General features: G+C 40.5%; 1 protein-coding gene across 1 annotated transcript in view; it reads left to right on the plus strand.

Moving 5' to 3' along the window:
* PCCB (propionyl-CoA carboxylase subunit beta) overlaps positions 1-12,419 on the plus strand; it is a 229,437-nt gene that overhangs the window by 134,218 nt on the left and 82,800 nt on the right. Inside the window, exon 8 of the mRNA XM_007937527.2 lies at positions 10,747-10,867. Coding sequence (XP_007935718.1) covers positions 10,747-10,867 — 121 coding nt within the window. The remainder of the gene's footprint in view (positions 1-10,746; positions 10,868-12,419) is intronic.

The raw sequence follows: 12,419 nt of genomic DNA on the forward strand, positions 1-12,419 counted from the left end.
AGTAGTGTTTTATGGTTTTCTTTGTATGAAAGTCTTTTGTGTCTCTGGTAAGATTTATTCTTAGATACTTTATTTATTTTTTTTTAATAGCTATTGTAAATAATATTGTTTCCCTTATTTCTTTTCCAGAGGTCTCTTTGTTGGTGTAGAGGAATCCAGGTGATTTTTGTATGTTGACTTTGTATCCTGCCACTTTGCTGATCCTCTGTATTAGTTTCAGTAGTTTTTTTGTTGAATTTCTTGGATTTTCTATGTACAGGATCATCTTCCACAACTAGAGATAGTTTTCCTTCCTCTTTGCCAATTTGGATGCTTTTTATTTCTCTTTCTTGCCTTACTGCCCTGGCCAGGACTTCCAATACCATGTTAAATAGAAGTGGTGATAGAGGGTATCCCTGTCTGGTTCCTGTTCATAAGGGGAATGCCTTGAGTCTTTCTCCATTAATAATGATGTTGGCTGTTGGCTCTGCATATATGACCTTTATTATTTTGAGGACTTTCCCTTCTATCCCTATTTTGCTGAGAGTTCTGAACAGGAACAGGTGTTGGATTTTATCAAATGCCTTTTCTGCGTTGATTGATGTAATCATAAGGTTCCTTTGTTTTGTCTAGTGGTGGATTACATTGATTGTTTTGCTGATGTTGAACCATCCTTTCATACCAAGTATGAATCCCACTTGGTCAGGATGTATTATTTTTTTGATATGTTGTTGGATTCTGTTGGCTAGGATTTTGTTGAAGATTTTTGCATCTATGTTCATGAGGGATCTTGGTCTGTAGTTTTCCTTTTTAGTGGTGTCTTTGCCTGGTTTGGTATTAGTGTTATGCTTGCTTCATAAAATGAGTTTGGGAGTATTCCATCTTTTTCTGTGTTCTAGAATAGCTTGAGTAATATAGGTGTCAACTCTTCCTTGAATATTCGGTAAAATTTTCCAGTGAAGCCATCAGGGCCAAGACTTTTCCTTGTGGGGATTTTTTTTTTTTTTCCCAGGATCTGTTCATTTTCTCCCTTTGTTACGGGTCTGTTCAAGTATTCTATCTCTGAATGGGAAAGTTTAGGTAGGTCTTTTGAAGGTAGAAACTTGTCCATCGCTTCTAGGTTCTCAAATCTGTTGGAGTACAGTTTTTTATAATATTCTGTCAGTATCATTTTAATTTCAGTTGATTCTGTTGTGATAACACCCTTTTCATTTACTATTCTTGTAATTTGCATTTTCTATTTTTTTTCTTTTGTTAGATTTGCCAACAGTTTGTCGATTTTGTTAATCTTTTCGAAGAACCAGCTTTTTGTTTTGTTGATTTTCTCTATTGTTTTTTTGTTTTGTTTCATTTATTTCTGCTCTGATATTTATTATTTCCTTACTTCTAGATACTGTAGGATTCTTTTGTTGTTTTTCTAGTTTTTGAAGATGTTGAGTTAGAGTGTTGATTTTGTTTTCCTCTTTTTTGATGTATGCATTTATTGCTATAAATTGACCTCTGAGTACTGCTTTTGCTGTGTCCCATAGGTTTTGGTAAGATATATTTTCATTCTCGTTTGTTTCTAGAAATTTTTTAATTTCACTTTTTGTTTCTTCTATTACCCACTAATTTTGGAGCAGTGAATTGTTTAACTTCCACATGTTTGATGTTTTTCCTTGAACTTCCATTTATTAATTTCTAATTTTATAATCTTATGGTCTGAGAAGATGCTTTGTGGTATTTGTGTGTGTTTTTGAATTTATTGAAGGTTGTTTTATGTCTTAACATGTGATCTATTTTAGAGAGGGATCCATGTGCACTGGAGAAGATATGAATTGTGCTTTGTTGGGTGGAGTGCTCTGTATATATCTATGAAGTCAAGTTGGTTGATTGTATTGTTGAGTTCTTCTATATCTTTTTTGAGTTATTTTTCTAGTTGATCTACCCCTTCTTGCAAGTGGTGTGTTAAAGTCTCCTACTACTATTGTAGAGTTGTCTATTGTCCCTTTTAAGTCAATTAATATTTGCTTTGTGTATTTTGGAGCACTTTCATTGGGTGCATAGGTATTTATTATGGTAATATCTTCTTGGTTGATTAACCTTTCAGCATCAAATTGTGTCCTTCTTTGTCTCTTATGTTGTTTTTCACCTTAAAGTCTATTTTATCAGAAATTAATATCTCCACTCCTGCTCTGTTTTGGTTACCATTGGCTTGGTATATTTTTTCCACCCCTTAGCTCTTAATTTGTTTTTATCTTTGTGTCTAAGGTGGATCTCTTACAGGCAGCATATTGATGGGTCTTCTTTTCTTATCCAGTCTGCCACTCTCTTTGTCTTGATTGGTGCATTTAGTCCATTCACATTGAGTGTAATTAGTGATAGGTATGAATCGATTGCTGTCTCTCTCTTTGTGTTTTCTTTGTCGTGTTTTTGGAGTTTCCTTGGTCCATATACTTTTCTGTGCTGAGTTTGTTCTGTTGTCAAGTGTTTCCTCTCTTTTCTTATATATTGTTGCTTTTATCCTTCCTAAACTCGTATGTTTTCCTTCCTTCTGGATTTGCTTAGGGGGTTTGTTGATTTTCTCTGTGGTTACCTTGAAGTGAATTCTTGTTTCTATATGTTTGGAACAGTCTGTTCTATGAGAAAGTTGTCCTGTATTCCTCTCCATTTGGAACTTTGTACCTAGAACTTTTATTCTCTCTATTTGGTTAGTTGCTGTTGTTGTGTGCAGATTGGCTTCCTTCATTTTTAGTGTACAATGTTTTATGGTCTTATTTTGAGCATGTTTTTTTTTTTAATTTGGTTTTAGTGTTGATGTCATGTGTCCTGATTTTGTTGTTCTCTGTTGTGATTTCTCTGTTGGAAGAACTTCCTTAAGCATTTCTTGTAGGGTTGGTCTTGTAATTTCTGTTTGTCTGAGAATGTCTTGATTTCACTCTCATATTTGATGGACAATCTGGCTGGATATAGGATTCTTGGTTGGAAGTTCTTTTCCTTCAGTGTTTTATATATGCCATCCCATTGCCTTCTTGCCTGCATGGTTTCTGCTGTGTAATCAGAGCTCAGCCTAACTGTTTAATTATTATAAGTAATATTTCTTTCATCCCAGGCAGCTTACAAGATTATTTCTGTCTTTGTTTTGGAGAGTTTGATTATGATATGCCTTGGTGTTTTTCTCTTGGGATCTATCTTGTATGGGATTCTTTGATCTTCTTGGACAAGTATCTTTTCTTCCTTCATAATATGGGGGAAATTTTCTGTTAGTAGTTCTTCCACAATTTTCTAGTGGTTTTTTTTTTTTTTTTTGCCTCTTGTTTGGGAATTTCAATGAAGTGTATGTTGTTTCTTTTCATGTTGTCCCATGTAACTCTTAGTTTCTCTTCATTTCTCTTAAATCTTTGTTCTGGGAGAAGCTTATTGGGCATATGAGAGCACAGTTGCTACTGTTCACTGGGTTGAGGAGGTGGGAGGTGGCTGGACTAGCATGTGAGAGTGTGCACTAGGTGTTCCTTTCTGGGTTGAGGGGAGTGCGAGGCAGGGATGTGTAGTGGGAGGATGAATGAGCAGGGGAGCATGTGGTTGCTGCTGCTTGTGAGGTCAGGAGAGTAGGAGGGGGATGACCCTTCAGGAGTGTGTAGTAGCCACTGCTTGCTGGATGGGGCGTTGAAGGCAGTCAGTACGGTGGCAATTGGTTGAGTGCATGGGAGAGTGTGTTTGCCACTGTTCTTTATATTGATAGAGTTGGTGGGTGAGTGAGTGTGTCGGAGTATGACCACCATTCACAGAGTTAGGGACTGCATGAGAGTACGTGGTCATCACTTTGCTGAGCTAGAATGGGATGCTGGCAGGTGAATGCATGACTCCCTCCCCTCTTGCAGTCACTGGAGGGGCTGGAGTTCTCACCTGCCCTCTATTCTTCCCCTTTTGCTCCCCATTGATTACATGTTCCTTGCCTATACTTTCTTCTTCACTAAGGTTTTTACAGGAGCTCTGGTAGCATAGTACCTAAGGCACCTGACTGCTAACCAGAAGGCTGGTGGTTCAAACCCACCAGCCACTCCTTGGAAGGAAGGGTGGGCAATATACTTCTGTAGTGATACCGCCTTGGAAACCCAAGGAGGAGGGGTCGCTATGAGACGGGTCCGACTCAATGGCACATAACAACAACAGCAACAAGGTTTTTATGACTTAGTGTATTTCTCTAGCTCTAGGTGCACTTCTCTATGACTCTCTGGTTACAAAGCTGTACTGCTCCTGTGCTGCTTCCCCAGGGATACCCCATTCCCGGCCACTTCCTGACCACCTTGTTTCTTTCTGGGATTGGTTACCTTTAACCTCTGACAACAGCTGTGCTCTCTTTGCAGTTTCTTTCCTGAGTTCCTCACTCTAGTCTTTGTTCTGTAAGGTCCAGAAATGGCTACATTCCTCCATACTGGCAGACAGGTCACCGTCAATCTGAAAATCTGTTGTCCTGCTGGTCTAGTTCTGCCTGTCCTTTCAGTTAGTGCTTGGTCAGTTTCTTCAACTTACCACTTGGTGTTATGGGATCTGGAGACATTTTTGTGTCTCTCTTATTTAGTTTCTTGTCATTGTTAAGATGTTGTTCTGGTACATGTATTTATGGCACCATACTAACTGGAACTCTGACCTTACTGTTTCAAACTTGAGAAGATATTGCCAGTGAGAATGGTGACAGTCTTAAAAATAACTTTTAGTTGGTAGAATTTATTTGGGAATTAGAATTTATTGATGTATTGGCTACAGATAGTGTGATAAAGGTGGATTTAGTGTCCCAAATTTGTTAAAACCAGTAATAGACAATTACTTATATTTTATGGGGCAGTGGTGGTTCAGTGGTAGAATTCTTGCCTTCCATGAGGGAGACTCAAGCTTGATTCCTGGCTAATGCATTAATGGTAATCCAGCTACCACATCTGTTTGTCACTGGAGATTTGTGTGTTGCTATGATGTTGAACATTATCAGGGAAGTTTCTATGCTAGAATGGATTAGGAAGAAAGGCCTGGCAATCCTCTTTTTTCATTTTTAATTCTTATTGTGATTTGAGTGAAAGTTTACAGAGCAAATTCATTTTCTATACAGCAGTCCATATACATTTTGTTTCATGACATTGAGTGCAATCCCCACAATGTAACAGCTCTCTTCCCACTTCCTCCCTGTAGTCGCCTCTTCCCTGTGTCCTTCTTTCCTATGCATTCCTGTTCCCTGAACTGTCGCCCTGTGCAGCCATGAAAAGCTACAGAGCATCTACTCTGTACACATGAAGTCACTATGAGTCAGAATTTGCTCAACAGCAACTAACAACAAGAAAGAGGAGGACATGCTGACAATTAAACCATGCTTTGCTTAGGGGGATTGTTGATTTTCTTCTGTTCTCTCATGATTGATCATTCTAAGGAGTGTATCTACCTGGTGTAAATATTCACCCAATATGCCTGTCTGTTGTTTGGCTGGAAGCCACAGGAGTGAGTTCATTTCCAGGCTTGAAGGGTAACTAGGGGATGTAGTCTTGAGGGTGTCACCAGGCTCTATCAGACCAGTAAGCCTTGTCTTCTTTATGATTCTGAGTTTTGTTCCACTTTGTTCTCCCACTCTATCCAGGATCTCCTGCCATGATTCCTTTCCAAGTGGTTGCCAGTGGTAGCTGGGCACCATCTAGTTCTTCTGGTCTCATGATGATATAGGCTGAGGTGAATTAATGGTCCATTCATCCTTTGGACTAGTTGTTTGCATGCATCCTTGGTTTTCTTCATTTTTCTTTTCTCCAGATGAAGAAAGACCAGTTGTTGCATCTGGATGCTGCTTGCCTGACAATTGGCTTCTGAAACTTGGACAGTGAAAACCCTTTGGATCACAACAGTCTGATCTACAAACCATGATGGGGATAGTGCAGGACTGGGCAGCATTTCTTTTTGTTTTACATGGGATTGCAGTGGATCAGAGGTCAGCTTGAGAGTAGCTACCACCACCAGTACTGCCAATGAATACTTCAACAGTCTAAAATAATTTAAAGCTAATTGGAATGGTGGTTATAAGTACATATGATTTATATATGGTCAGTGGAATGTTTTAAAATATATACAGTCAGCCTTCCATATTTATGGGTTCAGCATCCATGAATTTAACTAACAGTGGGTTGAAAATATTCAGGTGCAAAAAAAAAAAAAAAAGCAAGTAAGTAGTCAAAGCAATCCCTCAAAGGCTAAGAGGGAGTGTAAAGTGCTTTTTACATAGTATTTACATTGTATGAAACCAAACTCATTCCCATCGAGTAGATTCCAACTCATAGTGACCTCCGTTGGGTTTCTGAGGCTATAAATCTTTAAGGAAGTAGATCACCCCATTTGTCTTCCATGAAGTGGCTAGTGGGTTTGAACCACTGGCCTGGTTAGCACTCAAATGCCTTGTCCACTATGCCACCAGGGCTCCTTTTACATTGTATTAGGTACATTTAAAGTATTTGGGAGAATATGCGTAGGTTATATGCAAATATGGTGCCATTTTACATATAAGACAAGGGAAAATTGTATTTTATATTGTGACTCATTTTTTTTTTTCATACTCTGAAGTTGGGGTATGTCTTAGAGTAGATGGTGTTTTACCAGTTGAGAATGGCCAGGTACAGTTGTAATGTAGTGGTCAAAGCCACATAAGCATGAACTTGGTCATAGTTCTTCCCTCTTTGAGGTTATGTGCCACACATACTGAGTTTAAAATGTATGTATAAATATCATCTTATGCTTTGACATTGCAAGAAAAGTTTCTACAGAAAGTTGTGGGAATTAGAGCAGAGCATGAATCTGATATTAGTAAAGACATATTTGCTGTTGGAGTAATGATTGCAATTCCATATTTTCTTGGGGGGGGTACCCCGACAAGTCAATAAAGTGGTGTTTTTAACCAAATTGCAAAAGAATTGCTTACTACACATCAACCAGTGAACTAAAGATGGAAGAAATTGCCTCAGTGAAAGATTTAAAGCAGTGAGAGGCTGATGTGATTGCTTTCTGTGCCATGCTGGACTTTGGTTAAAGCATTAGATCATGGTTTAATTGTCAGCATGTCCTCCTTTTTCTTGTTGTTAGTTGCTGTTGAGCAAATTCTGACTCATAGTGACTTCATGTGTACAGAATAGATGCTCTGTAGCTTTTCATGGCTGTGACCTCTTGGAAGCAGGTCACCACATCTCTTCCAAGGTGCCTGTGGGTAGATTTAAACTGCCAACCCTTCAGTTCGTAGTTGAGTGGTTACCTATTGGCACCACCCAGGGATTCCCATTTCCTTCTTAGTATACATAAAATAGAGGTGTGTCTTACTTTCACTGAAATAATTACTTAGATTTGATGAAATGTGGTTTAAAAAGTTCACAGCTCTAGATTCTTCCTCCATCTCAGGTTGGCATCAACCTTGGCTCATTTCTTTCCTTCACCCATCTGTTCCATCTCTAAAACACATCTAGAATCAGAACACTTTTCATCATTGACTCTACCAGAGCCTGTCTTTACTCTCTTGTTTCTGGCTCATTGGCAGAAGTTTTTCTTTCCTACTTTTACATAAAATAATGTTGAGTCTTGATGTCTCAGATGTGATGAAATATGCTATTTATTTGTCTTTCCTGATTTCAATACTATTATATGTTTGTGCAGAAAGTTGAGAAAATACAGGAATAAAAATCACTAAGGTTTGGGTATGTACCCTGCAGTCTCTTCATGCTGATGGGTATGAATGCATGTGTATATACACTTATACGTAGGTACATTCATATTCTCTAGTAACATGCATTCATATTCTCTAGTAACATGTTTTTACTTGACAGCTTGCAGAAATGAACATCTGCCCATGACATTAAATTTTCTTGTGCAGTACAATTTTAGACTTTTCAAAGGTAGCATGTGGTGTTATCACTGGGCCTGAAGATCTTTGGTGGGCTGTGCTTGACATGCTGGTTCTGTAACCCCTGAGCAAGAGCCAAATGATGCTCTACAAATACTTTTTTTTTCTTTCCTTTTAGTAACAGCTTTATTGACATACAATTTATATACCATACAATTAACCCATTTAAATTGTATAATTCAACGGTTTTAATATATTCTGAAACATGTATGTTGAGAATTGTGCAATCGTCATGACAATCAATGTTAGAACATTTTCATTGCCTCAAAAAGAAACCCCACACCCTTTAGCTTTCACCCCCTAATCCCCTCATCTTCCTTGCTATTCCCTGAGCATGCTGCCACTTTGCTACCTCTCAGGGCCTTTGTATATAGGTTGTTCTCTCTGCCTGCAGTAGTCATCCCCTAGATTCACACAGTTAACTCCTTCATATCTGCTTAAATGTTACCCTCAGTGAGATCTACCCACTGAACAACTGCTACTTTCTGTCTCTATAGATTGGTGTACTCTGGACATACTATGTAAATGGAATCATACAGTATGTAGCATTTAGTGTTTAGCTTCTTTTGTTTAACAGTGTTTTCAAGGATCATCCATGTTGTGACATAAATCAGTACTCCTTTCCATTGCTAAATAATAATCCATTGTACGGGTATATACCACAGTTTATTTACCCATTGGTAGACTGCAAAACGGCGAGGAGGCCACATGTTCAGGCGTCCTCTAACCCTACAAGAGGAAGACAGGATTACCAGCAGTAACACAAGGCCTATTCCTGCCAGGCCAGACATGTTGCCTCCCTCCAGCCCTTTCACCAACCGTTCCTCCCAAAGCATGCACCACCTCTCTCCTGGGTTCAGTAATTCGCTGCAGTGGCCACACACAGCTCACAGATTATGGGGCTTATTAGGGAAGCACAGGCTGCAATTCAATTTCAGGAAGAACGCTCAGTCTCTCTCCCAGCCCACCGTCCCTCAGCCAACAGTCTCTCACAGTCTCTTTCCCAGCACTACTGGTTCCTCGGTGTCTCACTCAGCAGTGCATGTCTCTTGCGTCTCTTTCCCAGGAGTGCGTGTCTCTTTCAGCAGCACGTCTTCCTCAACCAGCAGTCAGAGAGAGTTCTGCCTCTAGGAGGCCTCCTTTTGAGCTTGGCAGAGTGGCCAAACTAGCCAATCATAGCATCAGAACTCTAAGCACCTGAGAGATAGCCTCCCATAATATTGCATTGTGCCACACCCAACAGAAATAACCCAGGTGGATAGCATTTACAATCAGGAGCTCCTCAGTTGCTCATTCCACCACTGAGTTTACAATGACTTATGGGTAGAAAAGCCATACTAAGTAATTTGCTACACTGCGTAGACATTTTGGTTTTTTGCACTCCTTGGCTGTCATGAGTAAGTCTGCTTTAAACATTAGTGTGGACTTAAGTTTTCATTTCTCTTGGGTATTTATCGAGGAGTGGCATTTCTGGGTCAAATAGTAATTCTTTGTTTAACCTTTTGAATAATTGCCAGATGTTCTCCAAAATGGCTATGCTAATTTATAAATTTTTCTTGACTCAAAGTGTTGTGTTTTTTTTTGCTCAACAAATATTGCATTCCTGTGTATCAAACATTGCTCAAGAATATATCTGTAAAAGAAATAAAGACCCCTACTTGTGTGGGGCTTATAAATATTGTATGTTTATTTATATGTTTATAAGGCCTTGTGTATTGTCATGATGATTGCACAACTCTCAATATATATATGTTTTAGAATATACTAAAACCATTGGATTATACAATTTAAATGGGATAATTGTATGGTATATAAATTATATCTCAATAAAGCTGTTACCACAAAGAAGAAAGTATATGATTTAGCATGTTAAATGTAATACATGATTTGAAAATTGTATAAGGTAAATGGAATTGGAGTGGTTGCAGTTTTAAATAAGGTGGTATGGTTAGACTTCACTGAAGGTAACATTTAAGCAGATTGGAAGGAGTTAGCTGTGTGAATCTAGGGAAAGACTATTGCAGACAGAGAGAACAACCTATAGAAAGGGCTGAGAGGTAGGAAAGTGGCAGCATGTTCAGGGAATAGCAAGGAAGATGGTTGGAGCAGAGGTATCACGTGATCTGACTTAAAGGCTCGCTCTGGTTGCATTTGGAGAACAGATTGAGGAGCAGTGGTGGAAGCAAGGGGTCCACTGAGAATGGACCTGAGAGAGTTCTTGGCCCCATTTTTTTCCTGTGATGTCTGTGGCTTTGTTTGTTCTGTAATTTCAGAACACTCTTAGGTTGTTGTCTCTGCCTGCAATAATCTTCCCTTAGATTCACACAAACCTAGTGAAGCTCTGATGCTTCACTGCATCCTAGTGGTTCCCTTCCTTTCCTTTTGCTTCCACCATTACAGAGCACCTGTTCTGTGCTAGGCATCGTCATCCTTGATGTGGTGAGTAAGACAGATGTGGTCTCTACTTTTGTACTGTTATTCTAAGGGAGATGTTATATGATAAACCGGGAAACAAATAGATGGGTGCTACAGGAACAATGTGAACTCTCAGATGGTGCAGGGGTGGACGGTGAGGGGAGTAGGAACAGGTATGTTCTAGACAGGGAGCCAGAGGTGGTGACATTATTGAAACACCTGAGTAAAGAATGCCTTCTGCAGGGATGTGGGTACAGGGCAAAGGGAACAGGCTGCATTAATCCAGGTTCAGCGTGAAGGTGAGTGGTGTGCAACATCTCATCCTTGGTGAAGGGGGTGGTGAGGATGGCTATCCATATAGTCCACTGCAGACGTGCCTTAGAAGGAGGAAGCAGGCATGAACCAACATCTTTAGGTTAACTGGTGCCCTGGCCCATTGTAATCTCTTGCTTTCTCAGGTGTGGCCCACAAAGCTTTTGAAAATGATGTTGATGCCTTGTGTAGTCTACGGGAGTTCTTCAACTACCTACCCCTCAGCAATCAGGACCCGGCTCCCATCCGTGAGTGCCATGATCCCAGGTGAGTGTCAGGCCATAGCACCAGCTCTCATTTTATAGCACAGCTTGACCTTCTCTGGCCCCTCTGCCCTGGCAGTACCTCCAGGGTTTGCCCTGTTAGAGTAGATGATGGAGTAAAGTCAATGTGGCTCTCAGGAGTGAGGATGATGGTGGCATGTCTTGGGCACAGGAGCAAAGAAAGATGACTTCTTCACTTTTTTCCTCTCTGTAATATCTGATATAAATCTTGGGCATATGGAGTGGCAAGCAGGGGAAAAAAGATTTCTAAGAGATTCTTGAGCTTTTCAGAATTGGGGATAGAGGTTTTTGGGTCTTGACATGAAGTAAATACATGTGAAATGATGGCAGACAGTATGCCCTTTAGGAAAGGAATTTATGCACACCTGCTTGGGGCCAGACTGTGGTGGTCATGGAGAAGAGTGTGTTGCTGGCCACCTAGTCCAGACCTTCTTTCCCTCTTATTGTTGGGACCACCACCTGACTCAGGGCAGGGTAGAGGGGGAAGTACCACAGAGTCAGCTAGCAGCCCAACTACTGCCCCAAGACCTCTGGCTGCTTCTGTCTCTATTTTGTTTCCTGCCCACTTAGGTAGCCTGGATTTCTTCTGCAGAAGGTATATGGAATTGTATCCCCTGGGAAGAAGCCAGTGCCCTCCACCTTGGCCAGGAATGCTCTGAAGAGAGTATTGTTTCCAGGGCCCCACTCTGCCTCTGTGTCATTCTAGGAGACATAGCCAGTTGTCCACTGTACATTATTGCTGTGGAAGAGAGTGTTGTCACAGGGCTCAGCAGCAGTGGACATAGCCCTCCTTTTCTGGGCATCTATATTACAGTAAAACTTGTGAAACCTGGAACTTATACAAGGTGGAAACCTGTCAGTGAAGGAAAACTCAAATATTTTCCATTAAAATGAGCTAGAGAAATGTGGTAAGCCTGCACCCTGTCCAGGGTGGAAAGTTCACAAGAAAAGCAAGGCAATTCTATTGAGTTATGGCTCTCACAGGGTTCATGGTATTTGCAATTCTTAGGGAGTTTTGGACATCATTTGAAGGTGTGACGGCCTATGGGCCCAGAGGTGTCTGAATAGCTTGCTTTGGTTGAGCCATACGTCTACTCCATGTGACTCTAGGCGAGCTGTATATGTACATGACAAAAGTAAGGAATGACTTTGTTATTAGGTGGGGCTGTGCCCAATACAAAGAGCCCTGGTGGCACAGTGGTTTAGTGCTTGGCTGCCAACAGTAAGGTTGGTGGTTTGAACATACCAGCTACTTTATGGAAAAAAGATGCGGCAGTCTGTTTCCATAAAGATTACAGCCTTGGAAACCTATGGGAGCCGTTCTGCTTTGTCCTACAGGGTTGTTATGAGTTGGAATCAACTCTAGCAGTGGATTTGGTTTTGCTTTGATGGTTGCCCAGTACCCTAAGGAAGAGCCCTCTGGAAGCTGGATTTGATGAGTCACATTGGCCCCAATGTATTAGGGGGTGTCAGGAGCCTGTTGGATGGAGGAAGTTATGGAGGGGCATATTGCTGAGTCCTTCTGTAGTGTGGGA

Source organism: Orycteropus afer, unplaced genomic scaffold, assembly GCF_000298275.1.
Source record: "Orycteropus afer afer isolate SDZICR_OR568_19922 unplaced genomic scaffold, OryAfe1.0 scaffold00003, whole genome shotgun sequence".
NCBI classification, from domain to species: domain Eukaryota; kingdom Metazoa; phylum Chordata; class Mammalia; order Tubulidentata; family Orycteropodidae; genus Orycteropus; species Orycteropus afer.